The sequence below is a fragment of the Mastomys coucha genome, unplaced genomic scaffold (genome assembly GCF_008632895.1).
Source record: "Mastomys coucha isolate ucsf_1 unplaced genomic scaffold, UCSF_Mcou_1 pScaffold18, whole genome shotgun sequence".
NCBI classification, from domain to species: domain Eukaryota; kingdom Metazoa; phylum Chordata; class Mammalia; order Rodentia; family Muridae; genus Mastomys; species Mastomys coucha.
This window is the reverse complement of record NW_022196900.1, coordinates 74,023,345-74,045,356: the sequence shown is the minus strand read 5'-3', so window position 1 is coordinate 74,045,356 and position 22,012 is coordinate 74,023,345. Positions and strand designations below refer to the sequence as shown.

Below are 22,012 nucleotides of genomic sequence, written 5' to 3'. Positions count from 1 at the left end.
ATCAAGACCCTATCTCAAAAACAAGTATTTTTTGTTTTTTTCAAAACAAGGCCTCACTATGCAGCCTCTTCCAGGCCTGGAACTTATTATGCAAATAAGGCTGGCCTTGAAATCCCAGAATCATCCACCCTGCCCCTTCTAGCCCAAGATTTAAATGCGAATTTCTTTCCTTCTTTCTTTCTTTCTTTCTTTCTTTCTCTCACTTTCTCTTTCTTTCTTTCTTTCATCCCTTCCTTCTTTTTCTTTCTCTCTTTCTCTTACTTTCTCTTTCTTTCTTTCTTTCTTCCCTCCCTTCTCTCTCTCTTTCTTTCTCTTTCTTTCTTTCTTTCTTTCTTTCTTTCTTTCTTTCTTTCTTTCTTTCTTTCTTTCTTTCTTTCTTTCTTTCTTTCTTTCTTGAGACAGGGTTTCTCTGTCCTGGCTGTCCTGGAACTCACCTGTAGACCAGGCTGGCCTCAAACTCAGAAATCCACCTGCTTCTGCCTCCCAAGTGCTGGGATTAAAGGCATGTGCTACCACCACCCAGCTAGATGCAAATTTCTTATGTCAGTAAGGAACATCTCTAAAATTGTCAGATCCCAAGAATTTAATCTCAGTTGTTCTTAAATCAAACAGCATAATTACCCAAAACATAGATTGCCCCGTAGCACACACAGACTCCCAATCCACAGCGGGGGTGATTCATTGAGGCAACAGTTGTCCATTGCTTAGTAACTGGATCATAGCACTCAGTACAGTCAAAGATCATCGAATCCTTTTCTCCTGATTTAAAAAGGACATCAGGGTTAGTGACACTGACATCATACAATTATAACACAATACTGAGCAGCATTGGCATTCTCTGTTTTCAGGAATCAACCATTATGTCTAATTTTAAAATATCCATTAAAAGCCTTTGCCTAGAAAGCCATATTTTTAATTCAAAGCATTGTCACTTATCAGAGACCATTTACAGAATAAAGGCACATGACATTTTAGTTACACAACTTCTACCACCTAAACAATTCATGTAAATTGAGGAAATAATTTTTTGTTTTTGTTTTTTGTTTTGTTTTTTTTTCCAGACAGGGTTTCTCTGTGTAGCCTTGGCTGTCCTGGAACTTACTCTGTAGAGCAGGCTGGCCTCAAACTCAGAAATCCTACTGCCTCAGCCTCCCAAGTGCTGGTATTAAAGGCGTGCGCCACCACTGCCCGGCTAGAGGAAACAATTTGCATTTTATATTCCCAATTCATTTCAGGTAATAACTCTGGTTTATGGCCTGGTACAATTTGAATTTTAATATAATTAAAATCCATATGTAGTAACAAACAAAGTTTGAGAAATTATATTCTTAAAATAGAATTTTAAAATACACTAAAATTAAAAGACTAGGGTGGGTAGGGTAAAGTCCTTTTCATCAATGGTTTATGCACTGGAATGTCTACACTCTAGTAAATAACCCAAACCTATGTACACGCTAGCAACTAATTACACTTCGTCACCAACCCACATACACCAAAAAATGAACTAGTTGGTTAGGAAAAAGGGGTGTGCTCAGCATCCATCCATAAAGTCCTAGGTTCAGTCCCTAATAACACACACACACTTCATCATCATCATCATTAATCTAACCATAGATCTTCCCTAACCCCACATCCGACAGAGGACTAATATCCAAAATATATAAAGAACTTAAGAAGCTAACCTCAAAAAAACCAAACAACCCAATCAAAAAATGGGGTATAAAACTAAACAGAGAATTCACAACAGAGAAATCTTAAATGGCTGAGAAGCACTTAAAGAAATGCTCAAAGTCCTTAGTGGTCAGGACAATGTAAATCAAAACGACCCTGAGATTCCACCTTACACCAATAAGAATGGTTAAGATCAAAAACTCAGGTGACAGCACACGTTGGCAAGGATGTAGAGAAAGAGCAACACTGCTCCACTGCTGGTGGGATTACAAACTGGTACAACCACTCTTGAACTCAATCTGAGGTTCCTCAGAAAATTGGAAATAGATCTACCTGAAGCTATACCAACTCTTGGGAACATACCCAAAAGATGCCCCACCAAGCCGGGCATGGTGGCACACGCCTTTAATCCCAGCACTTGGGAGGCAGAGGCAGGCAGATTTCTGAGTTCGAGGCCAGTCTGGTCTACAGAGTGAGTTCCAGGACAGCCAGGGCTATACAGAGAAACCCTGTCTCGAAAAACCAAAAAAAAAAAAAAAAAAAAAAAAAAAAAAAAAAGAACAAGGACATCATGAGTTTTGCAGGCAAATGGATGGAACTAGAAAATATCCTGAGTGAGGTAACTCAGACACAAAAGGACATCCGTAGTATGTACTTACTAATAAGTGGATATTAGCCAAAAAAGCACAGAATACCTAGGACACAATCCACAGAACTCAAGAAGGTTAACAAGCAGAAAGGCCTAAGTGAGGATGCTTCAATCTCACTTAGGAAGGAGAGGAAAACAAACACAGGAGGCAGAGGCCTGGGTGAGAGAGGGAAGGGGGAGGGGAAAAGGGGAACATGATCAGTTATGAGGGGTGGGAACAGGAGAGAAGCCATGAGGGCCAGCAGAATGAATGAAAAAATGCAAAGAGGGGGGCTAGGTAGGGTGACTTTCCAGAAAGTACCAGAGACCTGGGAAGTGAGAGACTCTCAGGACTCAAAGGGAGGGACCTTAGATGAAATGCTCAACAGTGGGGAGAGGGAACTTGTAGAGCCCACCTCCAATAGAAAGACAGGGCATCAAGTGACGGGATGGGGATGCCATCCCACAGTCAGAAACTCTGATCCAGAATTGTTCCTGCCTAAAAGACCTGAAGGAACAAAAATAGAGAGGAGACTGAGGGAAAGGCAGTGCAGCAGTGATCAGTCCAACTTGGGATCCATCTCTAGGGGAGGCTCCAAGGCCTGTGTGCTTACAGACAGGAGCCTAACATGGCTGTCCTCTGAGAAGCCCAACAAACAGCTGACTGAGACAGATGCAGATACTTACACCCAACCATTGGACTGAAGTGGAGGACCCCCGTGGATGAACTAGGGAAAGGCTGGAAGAAACTGAGAAGGAGGGCGACCTCATAGGAAAACCAGCAGTCTCAACTAACCCAGACCCCTGAGATCTCTCAGACACTGAGCCACCAACCAGGCAGCATTACTAGCTGGTCCAAGGCCCCAACACATATACAACAGAGGACTGCTTCTTTGGGTCTCAGTGGGAGAAGATGCACCTAACTCTTGAGAGACATGAGGCCCCAGGGAGTGGGGAGAGCTGGTGGGGGGTGGGGGAACACATCCTCTTGGAGACAGAGGGAAAGAGGAATGGAACGAGGAACTGTGGGAAGGCAGACCAGGAGGTGGGCAACAACTGGACTGTAAAAAAATAGTAGTAGAAATAATAATAACAATAATAATAATAATAAATGTCCCAAAGTAATGAATGGCTTGTAATTCCTAAACTGTTTATATAAACAACGTAGTTCATGCCGAACACATGCTTTCCTTCTTAGATCCTGAAATCCAGTTTATTTATTATTTATTTGTTTTGTCTTGAGATAGGGTGTTGAACATTGCAAGGTGTCTCTGTGTTTTCAATTGTTAATTCTGTACTGGCCAAGAGCTAAATGCTGGTAAGATCTTGCTATTGTTACTTCTATGGCCCATCAGAGGCCTCATATTTTGTAAGTATTCATTATTCCTCATTAGATAAGAGGCAATCAAGAATTTTATCTGATTGTTTGTAGTAAGGAGCTGATGGCCAATAGCTGGATAGAAAGTGGAGGTGTGGCTTCCAAGAGAGAGAGGGATGCTGGGAGAAGAAATGAGACACAGAAGATTCTCCAGTGGAAGTGAAAGAACAGACCAGAGTGGAGCAGAGAGGTAGAGTTAACCACATGATGAGTCATGGTGCCAAGATTAATCAGGTTCTACTAGATAGCTGGCTTGGAGACTGCCCTCGTTAAAAGGCCTAAGCTTTAAAATATTAAAAGTCTTCTGTCAGTTGGGCGGTGGTGGCGCACAACTTTAATCCTAGCGCTTGGGAGGCAGAGGCAGGTGGATTTCTGAGTTCGAGACCAGCCTGGTCTACAGAGTTCCAGGACAGCCAGGGCTATACCAAAAAAAAAAAAAAAAAAAAAAAAAAAAAGTCTTCTGTCAGTATTTATACTACTGGTGGGTCTGACAAAGTCCCACTATAACAAGGTCTTTCTAGTTAGTCCTGGCTATCCTGGATTTCCCTATGTAGACCAGGCTGGCCTACAGAGATTCTGCTTCTGCCTTCTCAGTGCTAGAATGAAAGGTATGTGCCACCATGCCCATCCTATTTATTTATTTGTTTGTTTGTTTTTCTTGTTTCTTTGAAACAGGGTTTCTATGCAAGCCTAGCTGTTCTGAAACTCACTAGGTAAACTCATGGGTTTGCTTCAAACTCATCTGAGATCCAGTTTTTAATAAGCATGATCTGACTGGAAGGTAGGAAAGAGTCCTGAAAAATTGTACAGGAGATAGACATGAATTCTATCCCAAGAACCCAGACGGTGGAAGAAAAGAACCAACTCCTACAAGTTTTCTCTCACATCTACATGTGTGCCATGGTGTGGGTGCTGTGGCCCCTGGGTAGGGTACAGAGGACAGTGAGGTAGGCTTCCATACTGCCCTAACAGTACAAGTGCCCATGTCTGTTGGCTTCCTTACCATAAATAGAGAGTTTTAGCAAACTAGTGGAACCTGAGAATGGGCCTGGAATAGGGCGGTAGCTGCTTCCCTGTCTTTACATAAGTCCTCTCTTGGGTGCTGGCAGCCTGACACTTCTCCATAGTACCAGTGGGATGGATGACTGGCTACTCCAGAGCACCTGTTGATTCCCCATTCATCCACTGCTGGATAAAAACGCTTGCTGCTGTGTTGCGAAGTAGATCTGCACCTCCACGCTGGTCTCCGGAGTCTGTTTTACAGGGTTGGTGACTCCACCTCTGTCACCCACTTCTCCAGCCTGGATCTAACACCATGGCACATTTATACATGTATACATACAAATAAATAATAAAGAATGCACAAAATGATTCTCAAACATGAGTCTGACTATAGGAACAAATGTACTATTCTCTCTCTCTCTCTTTTTTTTTTTTTTTTTTTTTTTTTTTTTTTTTTGAGACAGGGTTTCTCTGAGTAGCCCTGGCTGTCCTAGAACTCACTCTATAGACCAGGCTGGCCTTGAACTCAGAAACCAACCTGTCTCTGCCTCCCCAAGTGCTGGGATTAAAGGCGTGCACCACCACTGCCCAGAACAAATGTACTATTCTTTGATAAAATTGTAGCCACCACTAAGTGTTTAAATTAGTTTTTATGCCATTTTTCTTTTAAAGCTTAGAAAATGGAAGCAATTAAACTAGAATAAGGGTATCTTTTCTAAGAAAAAAGGAAAAAAATGTTAAAGTTCAACATAGCAAAGGGTAAAATGATAGTGATAGTTTCTTGAAAAAGAAAAATATCATTTATGAAACATGAATAAATAATGAAAATGGATTTTTCCTTTTTCTTGGCTTTGGTTTGGTTTTGTTATTATTGTTGTTGTTTCTGTTTTTTTGAGACAGGGTTTCTCTGTGTAGCCCTGGCTGTTTTGGAACTCACTCTGTGGACCAGGCTGGTCTCAAACTGACAGAGATATGCCTAGCTCTGCCTCCCAGGTCATAGGATAAAAGACATTCACCACTAGACTTGGCCCTGAATTTTTCTTTTTGTAATTTTTTCTAACATTTTATTTTTATTTCATGTGTATGTGTATTTTGTTTCCATGAACATTGTACTACATGTATACAGTGTCTGCAGAGGCCAGAATAGGGGTCAGATCCTCTGGGCCTAGAATTACAGGAGGCTGTTAGCCACCCCTGGATGTTGGAACAGAACCTGGGTCTCCTGGAAGGGTAACCAGTTCTCTTAACGTTGAGCCATCTCTCTGGCCTCTCCCTCTTTTGTGACATGGGTCTTATGTAACCATGGCTGGCCTCAAACTACTTGTGCTGCTGAGAATGACTTTGAACTTCTGACCCCCTGCCTCCACCTCTTGAGTGCTGTGATTACAGCCAAGTACTACCATCTGTGATATATGTAATGCTGGGGAGTGAACTCAGGGATTCCTGCACCTTAAACAAGCACTGTATCAACTGATCTACATCTTCAGTCCCTAAACTGGATTTTCCCTTCAACAGTAAACAAGAAGCCATTCTAGAGTTGAGAACAGGACAATAACATGAGCAGATTGAAAATATAAGAGCAGACTTTAGAGATTAAAACAGAAACATCAAGATTGAGGTATTATAATGCTGAAGTACATATATCTGTATAAATACTTTTGGACTGGATATAGGTGTGAAAGAAAGACATCCTGGAGGATGCTTGAATTTTTGAGGGGGTCTTCAGCTTAGTGGTAGTGCTTGTCTCACATACATGAGGCTCTAGGATCAATCAGTACTGAAGGAACAGAAAAGATGTTTAAAGCTTTGTTCTGACCCACTAGGTAAATCATTGCTACCATTCAGCATATGGCAAATCATGGGAGGAAAATACGGATTTTGGTGTAGACACATTAATTATGAAGTATGTATTGGCATATAGTTTAAATTCAAAGAGATGGTTATTTTATTTTATAAATAATTTTTTTTTATTAGAAACACCTAAGGCGGGCTGAAGAGATGGTTCAGCGGTTAAGAGCACTGACTGCCCTTCTGAAGGTCCTGAGTTCAAATCCCAGCAACCACATGGTGGCTCACAGCCACCTGTAATGAGATCTGATGCCCTTTTCTGGTGTGTCTGAAGACAGCCACAGTGTGCTTATTTATAATAATAAATAAATCTTTTAAAAAAAAAAACCACCTAAGGGAAAGGGAAGGAAACAAGAGTGAAGATGGCTGAAGCACACTACACAGTTGCAAGGGTGGACATGTACGAACAATGCAGCTGAGTAGAATAATGAGAGAAGTGAGCTATTTTTATCATTACCTCCAATAGCATAGATCATCCCTCCTAAGACTGCAACCCCGAGCCCACAGCGAGCCTGATGAAGTGACGAGACAGTGGTCCAGTACTGGCTAAAGGTATCAAAGCGTTCCACACAGCTGAGGGCTCTGCTGTCACTCCAGCGGCCCCCCTGCAACCGTGTATATCCACCTACAAGCAGGAAGGGAAAAAAAACACAGCAAACCACTTACTGCTAAGTATGGAAGTGGAAGTGGTAAAGAAAAGCTAGGCCTCTATGTCTAAACATTTATATAGCTTGGAGACGGCCACCTCTATAAAAAGAGCATATAAAATATATAACTCTCGATTATGCCAAGTCGTGGAAAATTATGGTTTATATGCAATGAGATGTGAACCACATGATCTCATTTATAATAGAAGGCTATATAAAATAGATGCCTAGGCCATGTCCTTTAACTAACTATAAAGTTTCATTATGACTTTTATATGTCTCAATTAAAAACAGTGTGTTGAGGGGATGCTGGGATGGCTCAGTGTTTAAGTGTACATGCTACTGCAAAGGACTGGAAACCACCTGTAATTCCAGGAATCTGATACCTTCTTCTGAAGTTTTCAGGCAGCTGTACTCACACATGCATGTTTCCACACAGAGATACAAATATATGCACATAATTAAAAATTTTTTAAAAAGCATATCTGAAAAAAAAGTGGATTAAGGGCTGATGGGAAAAAGCATGTGTCACTTAGGTCTGAAAACTCAAGTTCAATCCCTGGAACCCAGATTAAGGTGGAAAGAAATAACTAACTCCTTAAAAGTCATTCTCTGACCTGCACACACACACATACCATGGCATGTGCATGCACACACACAGACCATACACATAATAATAACAACACAGAAAACAAGCTTTTAAAAAGTAAGGCAAAAGCAGGGTAGTGGTGGTGCACAACTTTAATCCCAGGATTTGGGAAGCAAAGGCAGGTTGATGTCTGAATTTGAGGCTAGCCTGGTCTATATAGTGAGTTTCCAGGACAACCAGGGCTACACAGAGAGACCCTATCTTGAAAAACAAAAACAACCCGGCAGTGGTGGCGCACGACTTTAGTCCTAGCACTTGGGAGGCAGAGACAGGCAGATTTCTGAGTTCGAGGCCAGCCTAACTACAGAGTGAGTTCTAGGACAGCCAGAGCTACACAGAGAAACCCTGTCTTGAAAAACCAAAATAAATAAATAAATAAATAAATAAATAAAAATAAAACAAAGTGAAAATAATGAATTGAAATTCATGTTTTCCCCATTTATCCACTCGGCAAAAAAATTACAGTATAGGGCTAGCGAGGTGGCTCAGTGGTTAAGAGAACTGACTGCTCTATCGAAGGTCCTGAGTTACAGTGGCTCACAATCATCTGTAACGAGATCTGACACCCTCTTCTGGAGTGTCTGAAGACAGCTACAGTGTACTTACATATAATAATAAATAAATCTTAAAAAAAATTACAGTATATAATATACACTCCAAAAGAAAGTTTATATATTATAATATGTAAAAAGTATACATAAAATACATCATGTGCAATTTTGATATATATATGTGTGTGTGTGTGTATTTTTTTTTTTTTTAGTTTTTCAAGACAGGGTTTATCTGTATAGCCCTGACTGTCCTGGACTCACTCTGTAGACCAGGCTGGCCTCCAACTCAGAAATCCGCCTGCCTCTACCTCCCAAGTGCTGGGATTAAAGGCATACACCACCACCGCCCGGCTCAATTCACTAATCTTAAACCTAAACATGAAATTAAATATGCTTCTGATAGCTTTGTATATTAGTAATACCTGTACCAGCAGAACAACAAACTAGTAAAGCTCTGATCCTGAAAATGATTTCTACTACTATTCAAATTTTCTTACCTACTGCATATAGATATTTTCTTGCTTTCTTCCGAGGTCGAACTTTAGATGTCTGCAGAAAACTACAAAACTTGTTCTCTTTGGGAGACTTGCAGACCTCACAGTACTCTTTCAAAAGTGTTTGCAGGGCAACTCGAAGATTAAAATCAGATACTCCTAAAAAGTATTTAAAAAGACAATGTTTTAGATGACTTTCAAATATTCCCGAAAAGAAACATTTCCTGGTCAGCCCTGGTAGCACAGGCCTTTAACCCCCCACTCAGGAGCCAGAGGCAGAAGGATTTCTGTGAGGTCTAGGCCATCCTGGACTAAATAGTGAAACCCAGTCTCAAAAGAGGAAAATAAACAAAACAAAATAAAAAACACTAAGGAAAACTCCCTCATCATTGGATCATTGGTGTTGGAGAGGGCTAAAGGAATTCACTGCTGTCACAGAGGGCCCAAGTTTGGTTCCCACCAACCACACCAATAATCTCAGTTCAAAAGAATCCATATCCTTGGGAGGCAGAGACAGGTGGATTTCTGGGTTTGGGATTTCTGGGTTTGAGGCCAGCCTGGTCTACAGAGTGAGTTCCAGGACAGCCAGGGCTACACAGAGAAACCCTGTCTCGAAAAACCAAAAAAAAAAAAAAAAAAAAAAAAAAAAAAAAAAAAAAAAAAAAAAAATTCATATCTATGAACGTCCACATTGTGGACATACCCCACACTCACATGTACTTAACAACACACAGACATACACAAAAATAAATAAAACTCTTATCAAATAATGGTATATTTCTTACAATAGAAAATATTATTTTCATAATTGCTGCTACGAAATATACTTCCCTTAAATCTATCCAAATAGATTTTAAATTAAACCTAAGTTTGATCCTATCACCTATGTGAAAATTCCCAGCATGGTGGCATAAGTCTGACATCCTAGAACCGGGGAGATGGAGACAGTAAGATCCCTGGGGCTTTTTAGCTAGCCAGTTTAGATAAATCAGCAAGCTCCAGGTTCAAAGGGATCCTGTCTTAAAGCACAGGGGAAGGACCAACAGAGGAAGACCCCTCAAGTCAAACCCCCAGCCTTTAAGTGCTTGAACACACACACACACTCACACACACGTGCACACACACATGTGCACACACACACACACACAGAGAAACAAATCTTGGAGGTCAGCTAACTAGCTTGATATACAGTAAAGAGTTACCTTCTATGTACTTTAAAAGCCTCTGAGATGGCAACAAGGGGAATCGAACTGGATCTAACACTTCCACCACATGTTTCCTTCTCTTTCCCAGATCTTTCAGAATCCACTGCATTGCGGCTAAGAAGACTTGGTATTCATCTTCAATGCTAAGCTCTTCACTTCGTAAAATTTTAATCAGCTGATCTTTTGTAAGTGCCAGGAACTCTTCCCCAGTATGAACCTCCAAGAAGTGGACATGAATATAATTTTCTGTAAATTCCAAAAGATCATGGCAGGCAATTTGCTCAGAGAACTGAAAGAGTCCGATGCAGTTCTGTGGATCAATTTGTCCTTTCAGAAAATCACAGCAAAGATTAACAACTTCAGTCAACTGTAGCATGTCTGCTGCGACAATCAACTCCTGGACATTATTCACAGCTATGTTCACTAATCCTATGGAAATAGAAAGATTAAAAAAACCAATAAATCAAAACAAACATTTGGCTTAATATTTTACTTGACTTTAATAATTTTTGCAGAGTAGAAACTAAGTAAATACGGGGAAAAATCAAAATTTATTTATTTATTTATTTGTGGTTTTTCGAGACAGGGTTTCTCTGTGTAGCCCTGGCTGTCCTGGAACTCACTCTGTAGCCCAGGCTGGCCTCAAACTCATAAATCCGCCTGCCTCTGCCTCCCAAGTGCTGGGATCAAAGGCATGCACCACCACCGCCCTGCTAAAATCAAAATTTAAATGACAATGATACTTAACGTTTATGGAACAATGAGGCCTGACTTGGTGGTCTCAGCACTCAGGAGGCAGAGACAGGAGAATCTCAGTGAGCTCAAGAGTCTAACTTACATAGGGAGCTCTAAGACAGCCAATGGTGCATAATAAAGCCTTTCAAACAAAACAAAATACAATATTTATGGAACAACTATAATAATCCAGACACCATTTTAATTGCATTACACTCATTTAACACTCACTATGCACCTACCTAGTAGATATCAAAAAAAAAATTTTTTTTTTTGAGACAGGGTTTCTCTTTATAGTCCTGGCTGTCCTGGAACTCACTCTGTAGACCAGGCTGGCCTCAAACTCAGAGATCCACCTGCCTCTGCCTCCCAAGTGCTGGGACTGAAAGCATACACAACTACCACCTGACCCAGAATTAGGAAATTTAAATAACTCTTTATCAAAATTATATGACTGAGCAGTGGTGTCACATGCCTTTAATCCCAGCACTTGGGAGGCAGAGGCAGGCGGATTTTTGAGTTCAAGGCCAGCCTGGTCTACAGAGTAAGTTCCAGGACAGCCACGGCTATACAGAAAAACCCTGTCTTGAAAAACCAAAAAATTTTTTTAAAATTATATGACTGACAGGCTAGCGAGATGGTTTAAGTAGTTCAGAGCACTTGATGTTTTTGCAAAGACTCAGGTTTACTTCCCAGAAACTATGGGAGGACTCAGAGTGACTGATATAATAACTCCAGTTCCCATGAGAATCCAAAGCCCTTTTTGGCCACTGCAGGCACTGCACACATGTAATGCACATACATACATGCAGGTAAAAACTCAGACACAGAACATAAAAATGAATAATTCTTTAAAAATTGTTTTGAGAAAATTGTATGACTGAACAAGTTGAGGATCAGTCTGACCTTATAAGCCAATACTTTGCTTGCTTCTTGAGACTAAGTCTTACTATACAGAGCAAGTTGACTTCCAACTTTCAGTCTTCTTGTCTCTTCTTCTAGGGTGCTGAGATTAAAGCAGTGCACACTACACCCAGGTAAAACTGACACTTTTAATATAGATTATATTCTTGTAACAAATTAACTGAAGTACTGGGAAGGAGAACAAAGCAGGTTTACTATATTTATTTATGATATAGTGTCATACAATGTTAGGGGTTTTTTTTGTCCGGTTTTTCGAGACAGGGTTTCTCTGTATAGCCCTGGCTGTCCTGGAACTCACTCTGTTAGGCTGGCCTCGAACTCAGAAATCTGCCTGTCTCTGCCTCCCAAGTGCTGGGATTAAAGGCGTGTGCCACCAACACCTGGCCAATGTTAGTTTTTTTAAAAAAGATTTATTAATTTATGCATCTGGTTATTCTAGCTATATGTATACCTGCATGTCAGAAGAGGGCATCAGATCTCATTACAGATGGTTGTGAGCCATGTGGTTGCTGGGAATTGAACTCAGGACCTCTGGTAGAGCAGTCAATGTTCTTACCTGCTGATCCATCTCTCTAGCTCCAGTGTTAGTTTTTGTTTGTTTGTTTGTTTTTGTTTTTGTTTTTGGATTTTCGAGACAGGGTTTCTCTGTGTATCCCTGGCTGTCCTGGCAGTGTTAGTTTTTTAATATGAGGCATAAACAAGAATCTATAGCTTATGAGGAACTACTAAATACTTGAACTAAATACTTGGATTTCTTCCGTCAAAGACTCCATTTTCATTTTATTTTATTTTTCTAAGACAGGGTCTCTGTAGCTGAGGATGACCTTGAACTCCTGACTCTTCTTGCCTCTACCTCGGAACCGATGCGATTATAATGATGTGCTGCCATGCTTGGCTTCACTTTTATAGTTTATGTAACAACTTTTGGAGGACATCAAATAGCTAATTCTATTTAAGGTAGCAGAAGCACTATAAGTCTCTTACCTAATAAACTTTTCTTTCTTTTGTTTTAAAGATTTATTTTATACATGTAAATACACTGTCCCTGTCTTCAGACACACCAGAGAGGGTATTAGATCCTATTACAGATGGTTGTGAGCCACCATGTGGGTGCTGGGAATTGAACTGAGGACCTCTGGAAGAGAAGTCAGTGCTCTTAACCATCTCTCCAGCCCCCTAATAAACTTTTTTTTCAGTCTTATACTTTTATCCCTTTTAAGGTTCTAGGGATAACCTAGAGCCATGCACATAGTAGGTAATTACTCTACCACTAAGCTATACACTTAGCCTTTAAGTTTTTAAAATTTTATTTCTTTAGATACTGCTTTACTATATAGCCCTGGCTGACCTGAAACTTGTTCTATGGACCTGGTTGCCCTTAAACTCCCATCTCTGCTTCCTGAGTGCTGGGTTGTGTGCACCACTATGCCTGGCCACCCCAGACTTTTACAACAATCACCTTATCCCTTTTATAACAATCATTGTAATGAGCTATTTGTCCCTAATTTATTTTCTTGGTTCTATTTATAAAGTTTAAGATGGCCTTAAACCCAGTGCTTGGAAGGCAGAGACAGGCAGATCTTTGTGAGTTCAAGGCCAGCTTGGTCTACAAAGTGAGTTCCCGGATAGCCAAAGCTACATAGTGAGACTCAGCTTAGAAAAAAAAATATATGTGTGTATAAATACACATGCACACATATGTATGTATATGTATATTAAAGTTTGTATATATGCAGACACAAACTTTGCTTTCTCTACTCCCAATGATCTAATCCAACTGGATGTTCAAAAAATTATTTATGAGTAAATAGCCAAAGAGATTAAAGAAACAGGTAGAACACTGAATACAAATTGAGCTTTAAGGGGCTGGAGAGATGGCTCAGCAGTTGAAACACTGAATGCTCTTCTAGAAGACCCAGGTTCGACTCCCAGAACCTACATGACAGCTCCTATCTATAACTCCAGGATTGCATATTCTCACACAGACATATATGCAGGCAAAACATCAATGCATATAAAATAAAAATAAATTAAAACAAACAAACAAGTTGAGTTTTAAAAGTGTAGGATCATATGACCCAGCAAGGGGATATATGACAGGTGGAGGTCGGAAAAGGTCACTGGATACCCTAGAACTCCAGCTGGCTTTCGCACAGGTGCTGGGAACCAAACCTGGATCTTCTGAAAGAACAGTAGGTACTTTTAACCACAGAGCCATTTTTCCATACATTTAAAAAACAAAACACTTTACTGAGTCTCATAACAGTAGTTTCTTTTTAATGTTTTTTGACATTATCTCCCACCCCAACCCCATGTGTGTCTGTATATACATACACACCATCACTATGTCATGCATGGAGGTCAGAGAACAACTTCTTGGATTCAGGTCTTATCTTCTACCCTGTGAGTTTAAGGGATTGAACTCAGGTTCCAAGGCTTTGTAGAAAGCACCTTTATCCACTGAGCCATCTTACAAGACTCCTTTACATAACTTCTTTCTTTCTTTTTTTTTTTTTTTTTTTTTTGCTTTTTGAGACAGGGTTTCTCTGTGTAGCCCTGGCTGTCCTGGCACTCACTCTGTAGACCAGGCTGGCCTCGAACTCAAAAACCTGCCTGCCTCTGCCTCCCAAGTGCTGGGGTTAAAGGCGTGTGCCACCACCACCTGGCTAAATAATTTCTTAAGGAGAACATAATATATTCTCCAAATAAAGACCAAATAAAGTATTTGTTTCCATTTCTCCCCTAACTACACGAGTAACTAAGGGCTGCAGAGACAGCTCCGAAGTTGAAAGCACCTGCTGCCGCATCCTGAGGACCCGTCTTCAGTTCCCAGCAAACACTGTGGCTCAGAAGCACTGTAACTCTGGTTCTAGGGGATCCGATGCCTTCCTATATCCATAAGTACTACACGCAAGTACATGCCAACAAGACACTCATTCACATAAAAAAATAAATAGAATCTTAAAAATAAATAATAAGATTATATAAATTATTTTGGTCAATGATATTTAATCACAGCAACAGAAAACCAATACATGGCTATACCTGTATAAATGAAATCTAGAAGTAGCTGAAAGATTCCAGCTTCAACTCCTAGAATCTGTACAACATCTTTTGAAGACTCTTTCATTCCTCCAGTGAACAAAGCTGCAAAGTATGGACTACTGGCAGCCAGGACCAGCCGATGCACTTGGAAAGTTTCCTTCCCCACCTGGAGCTGGACATCACAGAAATGCTGCCCACTTCTCATTTTGTTCATCTGGGCCAAGATGAGCTGGGCATGTTTATCAGAGGAAAATGAACTGTCAGCGGCCTTGGGACACTCCTCCTTAGACATGATGATCACAGATTAACGAAAGACACTGTTGCCCATTATCTGCTTCTATCCTGAGAAACAAAGCACAAAGATCAAACAACGCCTCTCTTTGTTAATACAGTTTCTATTCACATACAGATGACATTCTCTATAATTTATCTAGGATCATAGAACACACACCAAACAAATAAGGGCCACACTACATGGTAGGACTTCTAATATGCTTTTGGATGGTGGAATAAGTAGTCACTAATAAGCCAAAGGATACTCCACAGAAGAAATGAGCACTAAAAGATAAACAGTAGTAAGGTATGAAGAACGGCCAGAAAAACCCTCCTTGGGTAAAGAAAATAAGGTGTAAAGGCAGAAAGAAGCTCTTTCACGAGAGCTACGAAGTCGACATCTTAGGCAGGGGGAACCTCTAAAAATCAACCGTGACCAGCCCAAATGTCTGGCTAACACCTTTCCATCTGGATGCTTCCTTCACCATAGAAAGCCTCTGTGGATCTTTGTTTTAACCCAAGACTCTGTTCCACACGTTTTCCTGTTTCTCTCTCCAACAGACTTGTTGGCCACCCTAACTCTACCTATGTTATAGTCTATATCACATTCAACCACATCTATCCAGGCTCATGCACACACACAGTTATTGAAGAATCGTTCCTTTATGGAAGGAACGAGCTTCTACTACTATAGCATCACTCTCTAATGTATATCAGCACTTCAAATGTTTGTGAAGTAAGAAATAGTAAAAGGCCGGGCAGTGGTGGTGCATGCCTTTAGTCCCAGCACTTGGGAGGCAGAGGCAGACAGATTTTGAGTTCAAGGCCAGCCTGGTCTACAGAGTGAGTTCCAGGACAGCCAGGGCTATACAGAAACATCCTGTCTTGAAAAACCAAAAAAATAAAATAAAATAAAATAATAGAAGGCTTGGGGTTTTATTTTGTGAAATAAGGGTCTCAAACTTGTAAAGATCCTTCTGCCTTCTGATACTTACGGCTGAGACTGCAGGCTTGTGGCACCATAATCTGCCTCAATTGCTAGCTTCTTCACAAATTTATGCTGATGGTAGTTTTTGGCTTATTTGTTTGATTTTGTTTTTTTTAAACATGGTATCACTATGCAGCCTTGGAGAGACTGGGACTCACCATGTAGACCAAGTTGCCCTCAAATTCAAGATTGATCTGCCTCTGCCTTCTGAGTGTTGGGATTAAAGTCCTGTGCAGCAATGCCTCATCCTCAATAGTAATTTTTATAAGGAAAGATAATGTCTAAGGTCACAGAATAGAAGACCACCAAAGGCTCCCCAGCAGTATACGCTGACAGTCTCGGGTTTATTTCGTCTATGCCTAGGCTTGTTCCTACCATATTAGATTACATAGAGATTATCAGACCAGGTTGTAGAGAATGAAACCTAAGTACAGAGCCTTGGATCTGAGTCTTTAGAGGTTTAACAAAAACAAACATGTAAATAGTCATTTCAGAACACTTGGGTTCTTCAAGTAGGCATGAAGTAGGAGCTAACAAAAATCAATCCTTTCATTATTTCTTTTTTCTTTCTTTCTTTCTTTCTTTTTTTTTTTTTTTGAGACAGGGTTTCTCTGTGTAGCCCTGGCTGTCCTGGAACTCACTCTGTAGACCAGGCTGGCCTCGAACTCAGAAATCCACTAAATCCACTTGTCTCTGCCTCCGAAGTGCTGGGATTAAAGGCGTGCGCCACCACTACCTGGCTCTTTCATTATTTCTTATTTCCCCCCAAAAGTTGAAGATAACCAACATGACAACTTGCTATGAGAAACAAAGGGATAAATTCAAGTTACTGAATAAAGAACCTATGAGTTCTTGCAATATGATCGACAGATGAAGCAGAGGAAATGTAAGATGATTAAGGTCTTGTAATTTAGGCATCAAAGAAAAACGGTAATCAAAATGACAGAACTGTCATAAACTGATATTTAAAAAATTTCAGTATATATCACTTGGTCAAAATTATCAGTAAAAAAATGGTCTGGAGCTGGGTGTGGTGGTGCAGAGGCAGGCAGATCTCTTAGTTCCAAGCCAGCCAAGACTACATAGTAAGACCTTGAAATAATAATAATAACAAATAATAAATAATAATAATAATAATAAAATAAAAAATAACTGATAATCATGACCATCTAGAAACTAATTTTTGAGAGGTTTAAAGGAAACCACTAAAATTTACTTCAGCATGTACACAATGCCAACATCTTACAAATAAGTGGCACATAAATACAACCTATTTCCCTCTACGTGGAAATTCGACCTATAGATGTTATTAAACATGGCATGACTGTCAGACTTTTTGCTCTGTATTCTCCCTGGCAGCAGATTCTGAACCCCCGTGGTGTGATTCCAGGCCATCTCCATCTGTCTCTTAAAGCACAGCCGCTAAGTCAAATGTCTCCTGTTACAAGAAACAGTTCACTCAATATTCACTTTGACAATAGAGAGCCAGAATGTTTGTTGTCATCCTTCTCAGTAAATGTTGATAGTATTCCACTGCTAGTGGAATTCCTAAAGTGTGGCTTGGGAAATAACTGTTCATACAAACATAAAAAGTGAAGACCTGGGATTAGTGCATAGGATCTAAGGACTATGTATGCCTCCATATAGTTTACTGGCTAATGATGGCGAGACAATCAGAGGGACTAAAGAGGAACTGTGCTTTGGTGGCCTCGACATCCCTCCCAAGAGCACCTGAAAGTTGATTCAGTAAGGGGGACAGAACTCCAGCTGTGCATCAAAACAACTGAGACTCTTTGTGCTTGAGTTGGAGGCTGTAGCTAGAATTCTGCCTAAACGGGTCGACACTAGAGGAAGAAAATCAACTCTGTGTTACTGACAGCGCAAGCGGGGAAGGAACTTCAGAATGGAGCTGGCAGAAGTCAGGGACAGGGTCCGTCTGGACTTGGGTTTCCCTAGTGGGTGCAGGGAGAGCACAGGCCAAGGAAGACTGGAGGAAGCTGCGGGACTACAAAAACACTCGGACGGTCAGAGCGCCTCCGGAGGTGACAGGAGGAAAGCGGAGGAACGGTGCGTTCCAAAGCTCCAATCACTCGCTCTTCCCGGTCCGGAGAGCCGGACTCGGGGAGGTTCCCAACCCTGCGAGAAACACGGACTGCACGCAGGCCTCGCTTACCCGCCGCGTCCCTTCCCGCCGGCGCCCTCCGATGCTCTGCGCGCGCAGGCGGCGGAGGGGGCGGGGACAGCCTGCGCTGACAGGCGACTCCGCTGCTGAAAGCGCAGCTTCGGCCGATGCGGGAACCTTCTACTGCGCGTGCTCCTCTTCTGGACCCGCCTCCTGACAGCCTCGGGCGCCGCTGGGTAGACCCGGGTAGCTGCTCGCTGGCCAGGGAGGCGGCGTCTTAAAGCCTCTCTCCTGCCATGGGCTAGTGGTCTCCCCTGTTCTGCTCCATATACATTTTCAGTTCTTCAGGTGTCCCAGGCCGGGTGCTGATCTCCGCGTTGAGGAAAGTCACGTGCACAGTGCTTCTCTACCATTTTCATTAGATTATTTAAAAAAAAAAAAAAAAAAAAAGAGCTATTTTCCAGAGGACCGAGCAGCCACATGGTGCCTCACAGCTATCTGTAATCCCAGATCCAGGGGACCCAACCCAACAAGAACACACATCGTGCTGGGCGGTGGTGGCGCATGCCTTTAATCCCAGCACTTGGGAGGCAGAGGCAGGCAGATTTCTGAGTTTGAGGCCAGCCTGGTCTACAGAGTGAGTTCCAGGACAGCCAGGGCTACACAGAGAAACCCTGTCTCGAACCCCCCCCCCCCAAAAAAAAACCACATCCTGCATAGACAGACAGACAAACCAGTCGTACAAAAGTAAATAAGTAGCAAGTAAATAAATAAACCCTAAAACAGGTGTTTAAGACTCTGTAGGGCTCCTCTAGCTTTCTTTCTTTTTTGAGATTTATCTATTTATTATATGAGCACACTGTCGCTGTCTTCAGACACACCAGAAGAGGGCATCGATCTCATTACAGATGGTTGTGAGCCACCACGTGGTTGCTGGGAATTGAACTCAGGACCTCTGGAAGAACAGTCAGTGTTATTAACCGTTGAGCCATCGCTCCTGCCTGCTTTCTACCTTTCTTGTTGGTGTTCCCCCCCTACCCCACCCCAACCCCCACCTACCCTCCAGCCCTCACCCCGTGCGATAAGCAAGCACACTCCTGTTTGGCATCTTGCACTCTAGACTGTTCTTTTGCAAGCTATCCTTTTATTCTCTTCAGATCTTTTTCATCAGGCTTTACCTTTGCAGTGAGACCATTCTGTTAATCTCAATTAAATTATAACGTCTCTCCCAGAACTATCTCCACATGTTCTCATCTCGATTTTTCTTCAGGAAACTTATTGTCTTAGGGCTACTGTCTCTTTAATGAAGCGTCATGACCAAAACCAAATTGGGAAAGGAAGGTTTATTTCACTCACAGTTCATGTAACAGTTCATCAAAGGCTGTGAGGGCAGGAACTCCAGCCAGGCAGAAGCCTTGAGGCGGGAGCTGATGCAGAGGCATGGCAGGTGTTGTTTACTGGTTTGTCCCCCTTGCTTGCTCAGCCTGTTTTGTTATAGAACCCAGGACCACCATCCCAGAGATGAAACCACTCACAACGGTCTGGGCTCTCCCTCATCAACCACTAATTAAGAAAATGCCTTACAGGCTTGTCCACCACTGCCCATCCTAGGGAGACAGTTTTTTTTCTATGATGATTTTAGTTTATGTCAAGTTGGCATAAAACCAGGTGGTCCTTATTGTTGTTTAATATACTATTTTTTACAATATTTATTTTATTATTATTATTATTTATTTATTTATTATTTTTTTATTCTTTGGTTTTTCGAGACAGGGTTTCTCTGTGTAGCCCTGGCTGTCCTGGAACTCACACTGTAGACCAGGCTGGCCTCAAACTCATAAATCCTCCTGCCTCTGCCTCCCAAGCGCTGGGATTAAAGGCGTGCTCCACCACTGCCTGGCCAGTTATTTCTTCTTAATGTTTATTGACAGTCTTCCTTATCCAAGCATGAACTCCCCATTATTTCTATATTCTGTATTATGAAATTCTTGCTACCTAGAACAGTTACTAGCTCATGAAAGATGCTCAATAGTCATCACATGAATGAATGAACGTTTTACTCTTTCAGTCTCAGTCTCGTGTTTGCTCTTTCTCAAATCCATCTGCCTATTATCTTTAGGAAGAAATGAAATAAGATACTGAAAAGTAGAAGCCAGAGTGAGAGAGCCTTGGTTCAAATCTCACTATGTCATGGAATGCCTTTGGACAGTTTCTGTTTGTTTGAGACAAGTTCTCACAGGCCCTGGCTGTCCTAGAACTAACTTGTAGAGCAGGCTGGCAGTGAATTCACAGAAATCCATCTATCTCAGCTTCCCAAGTACTGAGATAAAAGGTATGTGCCCTCAAGTCCAGAAAAACATGTTACAATTTTTATTTTTATATATAGGTATGATTGTGTATTTGGGCACCCATGTAGGGCAGAAGAAGGTGTTGTATCTCCCTGGAACTCAGTTGTAAGCCAGGTGTGTTGAGACCTGAGTTGCAGATGGTTTTGAGCCAGTATGTGGGTGCTGGGAATCAAATCCTGGTGTTCTGAAAAAGCAGCCAGTGCTCTTAACTACTGAACCATCTCTCCAGAATTCCAAATTAAATAATTTTACACATGTACTGTTATCTAGGTAATTGCCAAGATCATTGTTTTACTTGGGCTCACAAAATATTCCTTAAAAAAAAAAAAAAAAAAAAAACTCTATTGGTGTTAGGCAGTGGTGGTACATGCCTTTAATCTCAATACTCCAGAGGCAAAGGCAAGTCAAGCTCAGTGAGTTTGAGGCCAGCCTGATCTACAGAGTGAGTTCAGGGACAGCCAGGGCCACACAGAGAAACCCTGTCTCAAAATAAACAAATTCAAATTCTACTGAGCTGAAGAGATGGTTCTCTCCAGAGAACTCCCCCACATCTTTTTTTTTTCCCACTTTGACACAACTGGTATTATAGGATAATAGCTGTTCCAGTTGGAGTATAGTAATGTACAACATGTTTGAATACTTTCTCTCCAGACAGTGGTGCTGTTTTCAGAGGTTGTAGAACCTTTGGGATTTGGCATCTTTGAAGAAGTAGGCCACTAGGGGTAGGTCTGGAAGGCTGTTTTTGGTTTGTGTTCTCTGCTTCTTGATTTACCAAGATGTGAGGAATCTTCACCATAAGTTCCTACCACCACAGGAGCCTTCTTCCATACCTTCCCTACCTCTAAAACTGAGGGCCAAAATAAACGCCTTCTTCCTTAATGGTTCTGTCACAGAGACAAAACAGTGATCAATACAACATTTTTGAGTAGTGGGAATTTCTTTCTGGTTGTCTGTTCTATCATTTTGGTTCAATACCAGTAATGGCTTTGGAGCATAAAAAGATACTTTAGGGTGCCAGAGAGGTGGTCCAGTGGTTAAGAAAATTTGTTGATCTTCCAGTAGACCTGAATCAGCTCCCAGCACCTATGCCAGGTAGCTTACAATTACCTGTAGCTTCAGTGTTAGGGGAACCCAACTCCCATTTCTGGCCTCCTTGAACACACACACACACATACACACACATACACATACACACACATATGAAAATAAAGGCCTAGAGAGAAGGCTTAGCAATTGAGAGTATTTGTTCTTATTGAGGACAAAGGTTTGGCTCCCAGGACCCACATGGTAGCTCACAATCATCTATAACTTTAGTTCCAGGAGACCCTAAACACTCTTCTTATTTTCAAGGATGCCAGGCATGCATGCAATACACATATATCTATCTAAGCAGGAAAAACATTCATAAATATAAAAATAAATAAATATAAAAGGGCCAATTTTAAAATGAAAATCAAGAATTAAAAGACACACACACACACATATATATATGTATATATATATA

At 41.3% G+C, this 22,012-nt stretch overlaps 1 protein-coding gene across 3 annotated transcripts in view; it reads right to left on the bottom strand.

Moving 5' to 3' along the window:
• Ipp (intracisternal A particle-promoted polypeptide) overlaps positions 1-22,012 on the bottom strand; it is a 43,067-nt gene that overhangs the window by 10,122 nt on the left and 10,933 nt on the right. Inside the window, exons 1-6 of one of the 3 annotated variants that reach the window (XM_031378285.1) lie at positions 18,212-18,317; positions 14,778-15,119; positions 10,071-10,502; positions 8,872-9,027; positions 6,985-7,152; positions 622-759 (exon numbers count right to left, since the gene is read on the bottom strand). In XM_031378285.1, the coding sequence (XP_031234145.1) occupies positions 622-759; positions 6,985-7,152; positions 8,872-9,027; positions 10,071-10,502; positions 14,778-15,069 (1,186 nt within the window). In that variant the 5' untranslated portion in view covers positions 15,070-15,119; positions 18,212-18,317. Of the gene's footprint in view, positions 1-621; positions 760-6,984; positions 7,153-8,871; positions 9,028-10,070; positions 10,503-14,777; positions 15,120-18,211; positions 18,318-22,012 lie in introns of those variants that run through there. The other 2 variants (XM_031378287.1, XM_031378286.1) reach the window with 2 other exon arrangements.